At 46.2% G+C, this 10,408-nt stretch overlaps 1 protein-coding gene across 2 annotated transcripts; it reads right to left on the bottom strand.

Moving 5' to 3' along the window:
- Positions 1-2,853: 2,853 nt before the first annotated feature.
- LOC139026803 (uncharacterized) lies at positions 2,854-9,782 on the bottom strand. 2 transcript variants are annotated; one of them, XM_070442086.1, is made up of 5 exons: positions 9,563-9,782; positions 9,141-9,296; positions 8,658-8,875; positions 6,240-6,357; positions 2,854-3,594 (listed from the first exon to the last, which is right to left on the bottom strand). In XM_070442086.1, exons 1-5 carry the CDS (start codon positions 9,581-9,583, stop codon positions 3,589-3,591), a joined length of 519 nt encoding a protein of 172 aa, XP_070298187.1. In that variant the 5' UTR covers positions 9,584-9,782; the 3' UTR covers positions 2,854-3,588. The 2 variants fall into 2 exon arrangements, with proteins under 2 accessions (XP_070298187.1, XP_070298188.1); XM_070442087.1 differs by having other exon boundaries at positions 9,141-9,270; positions 9,563-9,770.
- Positions 9,783-10,408: the final 626 nt, after the last annotated feature.

Here is a 10,408-nt window from a genome sequence, read left to right as displayed (position 1 = left end):
AACAGCTAATATAGCTATAGGCCAGTGTTATCTGTACCATGTGCTTGCCCAAACCAGCCACCTCTGTACTCATCATCTCATTACCCCCTGAGCCATGAAGCCGAGGCCATTAGCCCTGGAAGCTATTAGCATCGTCTCATGTTTCTCAGGCACGTTTCCATCGCCCCGCCTGCCTATTACATGTGTGTATTATTTCGATATCAGATCGTGGTGCGAGGATTCCTAGAGGACCACTATAACAACACATGTGAACAGTGGAGAGGTGCACAACCTAAGATGATCTAGAGCAGGTCCTGGCTGCCCACACGGCCCAGAGCCAAGGAGGGCCTGGCATCACGAGGAAACCGAGACCAGGTACAGTAGATTACAACACTCACTACTTGCATATAAACATATCAAGATATAATCATTGTAATACAAGGCTCCTCTGTCAAAAGCAGACCTTTTACTCCCTTCAAAATAAAGTTAAATATAATAAGTACATGTGTATATTTAATGTATGTACTGTCGCTGTCTTTTTACTTTACTATGGATTAAATGATATGACATGTTATGTTATAAAATCAATTCTCTGTAATTAATATTACCTGATTAAACTAATCATGTAAATGTATTGACGAGGAAGTCTGGGCACCACGGAAGAATGTTTATAGAGCTGTAGTCTTCCGAATAAACTCTTAAAAACCTGGTAATCTTTTATATCAACAGCAGTCAATTACTAATCGTCACCTTATTCTGTCTCATCTGAACGTCATAAAATGATTGGTTATCTTCACGAACCCTGGTTAACAAGTTGAATCAGCAATACAAKATTTGGTTTAATTATTTATTTACTAAATACCTAAATAATCACACAGAATTACATARACACAGGCTGGATCATACATTGATTACTAATTATGTCATACAAGAAAACGTCCCTAGCGGACGAAACCGATATGACAGCTGGTTACACAAAGGAAGGGGGTTGGGTTTGAATGAAAGCGCTGGAAGACTGAGGAACAAAAGGATTGGGTCTCTATCGGACCTTATGAAGCTATGCTATCGTAAATACAGAATCTTATGCATTTAAATAACCGCCCATTCGGAAAAGGAAAATGCTAGAAATATAATTTCTCTGAGCTGCGCTTTGATAGTTTGGTCGAAGATGGAAGGCTGGGTTGCCCAGCAGAGATCTCCCTTGTCCTTTGAAGAYTATTTCTGGGCGGATACGTTGTAGTCTGTCGTTGTGTGGTAGAACGGATACGATGTAGTACCCTGTCGTTCTGAAGAGATTGTCCGTCCTTTCCTAGGCCACGCACGTTTACAGCTGCTGCTGATAACTCAACGTCTAGGATGTATCACTTCTTTAGTGATTAAGAGTTCAAAGTTCATACCAATTTGCCATACTAAGCTCATGCTATATTCTGGCTGGTGTATTCAAATTCATCCTTCCAGCATGGCGATCGTCACCTCTACGTTGAAATTCGCCCTTCTGAACGTATGGACATCAGTCCTCACGTCATCGGGAACACAATGTTCATTTCGTTAGGTTGTAGTCGTTCAACCATTCACAACCAGAGCTCACGCTGAGTTTGGCTTAGTTCGCCGTGAATTGGATCACGGGGGCTCTTATAGAAATGTAGAAAAGGGGTTGCTTCATCATTTCCAACCAATACCTATTCACGTGGCGTGGCCACTGATTGAGCATATTTTACTTATGAAAACAATTCTCTAATTTTAAAAACTACAATTACATGTCATCTTTTCACAAATAGTTTAATATTTAAACATTTAAATTGTACAACAATTCCATGTGAATCTGATAACTAGAATGTGTAGACTTTCCAGGATACAGTTTATGTTGTCCTATCATCAGATATAATGTCCCAGACAACAACTGATCTGACATCATATTCTTTAAGTACCAACGGACACTTTCAACTGGTTGGATTACACAAAGATTGTTCTTTTCCCCAACCTTTTGATGTTACCATACTCTCCCTATGTTAACAACAGGGCTTTCCATTCTGTAGAGTGGACAGAAAAAGGGGGAAAGGTATTTATGGGGGGGTCATAAACCTCCCCCAACAGGGCAACGTCATGACAGTACCATTTATTAATATTTATACATGTATTTATACATACATCCAGCTAGCTATTCATTCAAAAGGTTATGTATGTATTGATGTATGTGTTCATATTCAGCTATTCATCCCAGTAGGATTCAGTCTAGTGTCTAGTGTCTAGTGTCTAGTGTCTTGTTAAGGTCGTATATGAAGTATTGAAGCAGCAGCTTTGTCCCAGCAGTAGTCTGTCAACAAGGCAGAGCAACAGACTCTGGACACCTCCAGAACTCTGACCCCTTCACTTTCATTACACTGACTGTGGCCTCAGTCTAAACGACACTCAATTGATTTCCTCTCATGTGTTAGACGGTTTGAATTTGGCACTTGACTATACAGTGAGTCTGTTGTATGAGTTCATTTGTATGTGTTTAGTTACTTTAATGCTATTTCTAAGATACCATTGTTTGTCCCTGTGTGTGCGCCCTGTGTGTGTTCTCCCTGGTGTGTTGTAACCTGTGGTGTAACCTGCTTGTGTGTCTCCCTGTGTGTGTAACTGTCTACCTGTGTGTCTACCTGTGTGTCTACCTGTGTGTCTACCTGTGTGTCTACCTGTGTGTCTACCTGTGTGTCTACCTGTGTGTCTATATGGTCTCCCTCGGAGGCCTTCTCCAGAAGCTGAGCCAGGGGGGTGGGGGAATGGAGAAGCTGGCGACAGAGGTGCTCTTTGAACCCTGTAAAGGGCTCCAGTAACCCAGGCTGGACTGGGACCGGGGGTGGGACACACCCCTCCTCCTCCTCCCACAGACACCCCAACGTTGTCCCCCGTCTCCCCCAGTCCCTCAGCCTCCTTGTGTTGGAGATGGGTAGTCTTCTCAGGGCTGGTTTCAGGGGACGGATGGGGCAACGCTGGAGCTGAGACTGGGACTGTGGCTGTCTCAGGTTGCTGCTGTTCTCGGCCTTGGACCATGTGATGCTCAGTCTGATCAACAGCATCTCTCCTCTCCCCTGGGTTGGAGCCATTGGTTCAGTCCACTCAGTCCTTCCTTGGGTTAAAGCCTTTGGATCGGTCCACTCAGAGGAGTATGGAYGGGGGTTATCTCTCAGAAGGTGTGGCTGGAATCTGTATACTTTCTCAGGACCGATGGTGTTAGATATAGCGCAGGTGGATGTAGAAGACAGGACTCTGGGATACAGGGGTTTTCTATCTTCCTCTGCCTTCCTGGTTTGTGTTTCGTTGTCAGGGGTGATCGGGTACACGGCCTGCAGCACGGGGCTGTGGAACGTGATGCATTGGGTCTTGGGTGGAGGTTGATCAGAAATGATCTGGGACATGGTCACAACAGGTACTTCGAGGAGGTCCTGATTATTAAAACTCTTCATCAGACCAACAGTCTTCTTCTCTGGAAGTCCAGGGGGGACGTCTCCCTGCTTCGTCAGACCAACAGTCTTCTTCTCTGGACGTCCAGGGGGAACGTCTCTCTGCTTCGTCAGACCAACAGTCTTCCTCTCTGGAAGTCCACGGGGGACATCTCCCTTCTTCTCAGGCCTACAGCAACAGGTGATAGACAAAATGTGAATTGAGACTTCAGTCTTACCATCATGCAAAGCAGAGAGATACAGAGACAACAGGGACATTGTAGGTGCTCTGATTTCTAAGATGTTTAAAGGGATTTCATATTTTCTCTCTGTGAAAATGGCTGGCATTTCTAGTATAATATGTTGTACATTGACATTTATGTCAGAGTCAGTTTGCAGAGTGAACACAGCAGCACGGTGTATTCTCCTAAACAAGCTCATGTTGTTATTTTATACCCCTGGAGAGATCCATCCTCCTGTTTAATGAATTGTTCTGAATCTTCTCATTATCGTGTTAYGGGTGGACATCTCAATTCCATAAAAGACCAATAAAATATTGCATCACCAGCAGTTTGTTCGTTCCACTAATGATGCTTTGACATTTTAACTTTATTCATAAGGAACACCGAAACTCCAATATCACTTATAGTAAATGGATTATTTTGTGCAAAAATGGAGACATAACAAAATGTACTCTGGTAAACCCGAGGTGATGTAGATAGTATTAAATTAAAAACCTAATTTCAGGCTTTACGAGAAAGCTAGCCCTCCGTATTGGCTGTTTGACAGAAAGCTAGCCCTCCGCATTGGCTGTTTGACAGAAAGCTAGTCCTCCGTATTGGCTGTTTGACAGAAAGCTAGCCCTCCGCATTGGTTGTTTGACAGAAAGCTAGCCCTCCGTATTGGCTGTTTGACAGAACGCTAGCCCTCCGCGTTGGCTGTTTGACAGAGAGCTAGCCCTCCGCATTGGCTGTTTGACAGAAAGCTAGCCCTCCGTATTGGCTGTTTGACAGAAAGCTAGCCCTCCGCGTATCGGCTGTTTGACAGAAAGCTAGCCCTCCGTATCGGCTGTTTGACAGAAAGCTAGCCCTCCGTATCGGCTGTTTGACAGAAAAGCTAGCCCTCCGTATCGGCTGTTTGACAGAAAGCTAGCCTCCGTATCGGCTTGTTTGACAGAAAGCTAGCCCTCCGTATCGGGTCAGATAGTTTGGACAGAAAGCTAGCCCTCCGTATCGGCTGTTTGACAGAAAGCTAGCCCTCGCGTATTGGCTGTTTGCATTCCAGAGCACTTTCTCCTATTTATTTCATATTGAGCCACTTTACGCCCATTTTATTAGTCCAACTGCGTTCCATGCTAGAGATGGTTGTGGTGTGGTGTGTGTCTGTGTGTTTGTGTGTGTGTGTGTCTGTCTGTATGAGTGTGTCTGTATGAGTGTGTGTGTCTGTGTGTGGTGTGTGTGTGTGTGTGGGTGTGTGGTGTGTGTGTTTGTGTGTGTGTCTGTCTGTATGAGTGTGTGTGTGTCTGTGTGTTTGTGTGGTGTGTCTGTCTGTATGAGTGTGTAATCTGCATGGCAATCACAATTCTCCAGTTTCCTCTCAGGCTCTCAGGCTCTTAACCTCTCTCTCTCTCTAGCTGCTCTCTCCCTCTGTCTGCACCAGAGAGATAAATGAATGTCGCAGAGCTCCTCTCCCCTGCCTCCGGCAGCAGACTAACCAGCCTTTAAATCATTATAAGCAGAAAATGAGGCTGCATATGTCTGCTGACGGAGATATTGACGAGGCACTTCTTTTCTCCTCTTCACTTGATGCCGTGAATTTAACGAACAAGCCACTCATATTTTAGAGGAGGTAAAGCTGTGAAAAACTGCATTATTGCTGTACGTAGACTACACTGTGGAGGGATGATTATGTACGTAGACTACACGGGGAGGGATGATTTGCTGTAGCGAATGTAGACTATACCTGGGGAGGGATTGTTTCTGTACGAATGTAGACTATACCTGGGGAGGGATGATTTCTGTACGAATGTAGACTACACCGGGGAGGGATGATTGCTGTACGAATGTAGACTATACCTGGGGAGGATGATTTTGTAGATGTAGACTATACTGGGGAGGGATGATTTCTGTACGAATGTAGACTATACTGGGGAGGGATGATTGCTGTATGAATGTAGACTATACTGGGGAGGGATGATTTGCTTGTACGAATGTAGACTTACCTGGGGAGGGATGATCGCTGTACGAATGTAGACTATACCTGGGGAGGGATGATTGCTGTATATAGCCTATACCTGGGGAGGGAAGATTGTTTTGTTATGAATGTAGACTATACCTGGGGAGGGATGATTGCTGTATGTAGACTACACCGGAGGGATGATTGCTGTATGTAGACTACACCTGGGGAGGGATGATTGCTGTATGTAGACTATACCTGGGGAGGGATGATTGCTGTATGTAGACTACACCTGGGGAGGGATGATTGCTGTATGTAGACTACACCTGGGGGAGGGATGATTGCTGTATGTAGACTATACCTGGGAGGGATGATTGCTGTATGTAGACTATACCTGGGGAGGGATGATTGCTGTATGTAGACTACACCTGGGGAGGGATGATTGCTGTCGTAGACTAACAACTGGGAAGGGATGATTGCTGTACATAGACTACACCTGGGGAAGGGGAGAAGCGTGAGACTCCATATTATTGAGAACTGAGGCGGGGTCCCCAGGGGTGTGTTGATGCCCCTTGTAGAGTTACGGTGTGAGTAGCTCCTCTTCCTCACATTGGGTCGTGAGTAATTAGTTAGAACCTACATTGAGAAAGGTTATCGAACCTGTACCCAGCTGGACTGGGGGTCTTTCTGGTGCAGAGGCTCATGGGACCTGGTAGATTTGATGATGGTGGAAGTCTGGAACATCTCAATAGCCAGTACCCTCAATTCCAGACTGGCTCTATGAAAACAGAAAGACACATACACCGAGTGATAAAACATTAGGAACACCTGCTCTTTCCATTACATACTGTAGACTGCCAGGTGATTCCAGGGTGAAAGCTCTGATCCCTTATTGATGTCACTTGTTAAATCCACTTCGATCAGTGTAGATGAAGAGGAGGAGACAGGTATTAGAAGGATTTTTAAGCCTTGAGACAATTGAGACATGTGTGCCATTGTGTATGTGTGCCATTCAGAGGGTGAATGGACAAGATAAAGATTTAAGTGCCTTTGAACGGGGTATGGTAGTAGGAGCACCGGTTTGTGTCAAGAACTGCAACGCTGCTGGGTTTTTCACACTCAACAGTTTCCTGTGTGTTATCAAGAATGGTCCACACTCAAAGGACATCCAGTCAACTTGAACACAACTGTGGGAATCTTGAGTCAACATGGGTCAGCATCCCTGTGGAACGCTTTCGACACCTTGTAGAGTCCATGCCCGACAAATTGAGGCTGTTCTGAGTGTGAAAGAGGTTGCAACTCAATATTAGGTGTTCCTAATGTTTGGTATACACTGTGTGTACACACGGGGCTGTGGTGACTCATACTGACACGGGGCTGTGGTGACTCATACTAGACACGGGGCTGTGGTGATCATACTAGCACGGGGCTGTGGTGACTCATACTAGGCACACGGGGCCGTGGTGACTCATACTAGGGCACGGGGCGGTGGTGACTCATACTAGGCACGGGGCCGTGGTGACTCATACTAGGCACGGGGCCGTGTGACTCATACTAGGCACGGGGCGTGGTGACTCATACTAGGCACGGGGCCGTGGTGACTCATACTAGCACGGCTGTGGTGACTCATACTAGACACGGGGCTCCGTTGACTCATACTAGACACGGGGCTCCGGTGACTCATACTAGGCACGGGGCTGGTGGTGACTCATACTAGGCACGGGGCTTGGGTGCTCATACTAGGACGGGGCTGTGGTGACTCTACTAGGCACGGGGCTGTGGTGACTCATACTAGGCACGGGGTCTGATGATCCATACTAGGCACGGGGCTGTGGTGACTCATACTAGGCAGGGGCTGTGTGACTCATACTAGGCACGGGGCTGTGGTGAACCATACTAAGCACGGGGCTTGTGGTGACTCATACTAGGCACGGGGCTGTGGTGAACCATACTAAAGCACGGGGCTGTGGTGAACCATACTAGGCAGGGGGCTGTGGTGATCAATCTAGCACGGGGCTGTTGGTGACTCATACTAGGCACGGGGCTGTGGGTGACCATACTAGGCCGGGGCTTGGTGAACCATACTAGACACGGGGCTGTGTGACTCATACTAGGCACTGGGCTTGTGTTGACTCATACTAGGCACGGGGCTCTGTTGACTCATACTAGGCACGGGGCTCTGTTGACTCATACTAGACACCTGGGCTGTGGTGAACCATACTAGGCACGGGGCTGTGGTGACTCATACTAGGCCGGGGCTGTGGTGACTCTACTAGGCACGGGGCTGTGGTGATCATACTAGACACGGGCTGTGTGACTCATATAGGCACGGGGTGCTGTGGTGACTCATACTAGACACTGGGCTGTGGTGAACCATACTAGGCACGGGGCTTGTGGTGACTCATACTAGGCACGGGGCTGTGGTGACTCATACTAGGCACGGGGCTGTGGGTGACTCATATAAGGCACGGGCTTGGTGACTCATACTAAGCACGGGGCTGTGGTGATCATACTAAGCACGGGGCTGTGGTGACTCATACTAAGCACGGGCTTGTGGTGACTCATACTAGGCACGGGCTGTGGTGACTCATACTAGCCACGGGGCGTGGTGATCATACTAGTGGGGCTGTGGTGACTCATATAAGCAGGGGGCTGGTGGTGACTCTACTAGGCACGGGGCTGTGGTGACTCTCATACTAGCACGGGGCTGTGGTGACTCATACTAGGCACGGGGGCTGGTGGTGACTCATACTAGGCACGGGGCTGTGGTGACTCAATACTAGGCAGGGGCTGTGGTGAACCATACTAAGCACGGGGCTGTGGTGACTCATATATGATCTAATATAACCATGTCTATATAACCCCATGTCTATATGAGTCAATAATAACCCCAATGTCCTATGAGTCAATATAACCCCATGTCTATGAGTCAATATAACCCCATGTCAATATAACCCCATGTCTATATAAATATTGACTCCAGTTCAATCCAAAGCATTTCCCCTCAGGGACAGGAAGTGTTGCATGTGGAGGAGTGGCCTTGATAGAAACATGTCAATAAAAGCAKTGAGGARGTACCTGGGGTCAGGATGAATCTTAGTGACAGGGGGCAGTCTGAGCTCGGGGATGGCGTGTCTCTTCGGGAAGCCCCGTGACCTTTTCACCTTTGAGGCGTGACCCAGGGTGCTTCTCATACTGGGCATGCTCCGTTGGCTCAGTGTCTCTTCCTTGTCTTCCTCATCCTGGGCTCCTCTTCTCGTTCCACCAGGCAGCGGGGGCAGATCTCTAGTCACATCCTGAACAAAATGAGGAAGATGAGGTGGGGGGGTGTTTGTGTTCATATGATGCTCTGTCTGAAACCCCTATCTGATCTTTCCAGATCTACAGGAAATGCATAGAGGGTCGAAGACAGGGGGGGTCAATTTGGGATCTAACAATCAACCACCGTGTATTGATCCTTTCAAGAAGTCTGTATTTTCCCTAAACCCTATTCCAGAGTGTTAGAAGAGAGGATAGTATCTGTATGAAGATGACCTACTAGCTGCTGTTCCTGTACTTTACCTTACGGTGCTGCAGGTAGGCTGGCTCTGAGTAGTAGGAGAGGACAGGAGAAACGGTCTCTCTGTGGGGTGACTGGGTTCTCTTGATCCTGGGGAGGTGCATCTTAACGAAGTGCTGCTGATCAGAGGGCCTGTCCATAAGATACATGGATGTTTCCTCAGAATGGACAAGGAAACAGGGATATATATATCGTTGGTACCTATGAAGCCACGTTGTACATCTTTTATAGAAATAAACGGCGACTATCCAATCCTGATATTGTGTAGTATGTATACAACTTCCCTAGAGATAAACGCTGTTTATCCTCAACGTATATCCAATCSTGATATTCGATAACTTCTTCAGAGACATAAAAACTCATAAACCTCAAAGTTTTTTTTTTTGGCATCAATTTATATCAATATATTTGTAAACACACTCACCAGACTCTTGTTGTCTTCCATGAAGTGTTTCTTTGTTAGCTCAGGATGCTGCTGTTGTCCTCATATCTACTGTAGAAGAGCCGGGAGACAGAAAATAGCTTAAAAACCTTTAAATTACGTTTCCAAACTGAGAATGAATCTAAACATTCCTATTCATTAGAATGAGTCCTTTTTTGTTGTTGTGGTAATTATTCATTCTTTCAACCCAAGCCAGCAGCACCGGTAAGATTCTATTAGTGCGGAAAGCTATTTGCATATAAATAGCATTTTGCTGCATTAATTCCAGCTCTGGGCAGAGGAAAACATGTTTAATGATTGCTTGGTTGGTAATCTGACAAACCCGATCAAGAGAAATCTTTTAAATTAACCCACTTGTGTTTTTAAAGGTAAATTGTTGATTAAGTTTAAATTTGCCATGAAATAACCGGTGTTATCTGGTCCACTCCTGTCTCTCTGCCAAAACACAACCTCTTAAAATATCAGTCAAGTCATTTCAAGTGGTCCTTAACCCTCACATGAACTAGGGAATGCTGCCTACAACCTCATGATAATCACGAGTATTCAACTAAATCAGATAGCTTTGTCACACGCCAGACCTTTCCTGAGTTGAAGAACTAACTCAAAAGTGTTTAATATTTCTGCGAATAAAGCTAATCGCATTATAGCATACGTCTACCTCAAAGACACTGGGTTAAGTTACTGTGTAAAGTTCAGTAGTGAGTCGTACCTGAGTGCGGTCATGTCAGCCGTTGAGCAGGGTGGATAGTGGGAGGTAAAGTGTTGAGGAGGCTCCTGAGTGTGCCTCTGCCCCCTCCTACCTCTTACAGAGAACACCGTGAACTAACA

This window comes from Salvelinus sp. IW2-2015, unplaced genomic scaffold, assembly GCF_002910315.2.
Source record: "Salvelinus sp. IW2-2015 unplaced genomic scaffold, ASM291031v2 Un_scaffold5885, whole genome shotgun sequence".
Classification (NCBI taxonomy): Eukaryota; Metazoa; Chordata; class Actinopteri; order Salmoniformes; family Salmonidae; genus Salvelinus; species Salvelinus sp. IW2-2015.
Note: the sequence above shows the minus strand (reverse complement) of the source record. Positions and strands in the feature narration are given on the sequence as shown.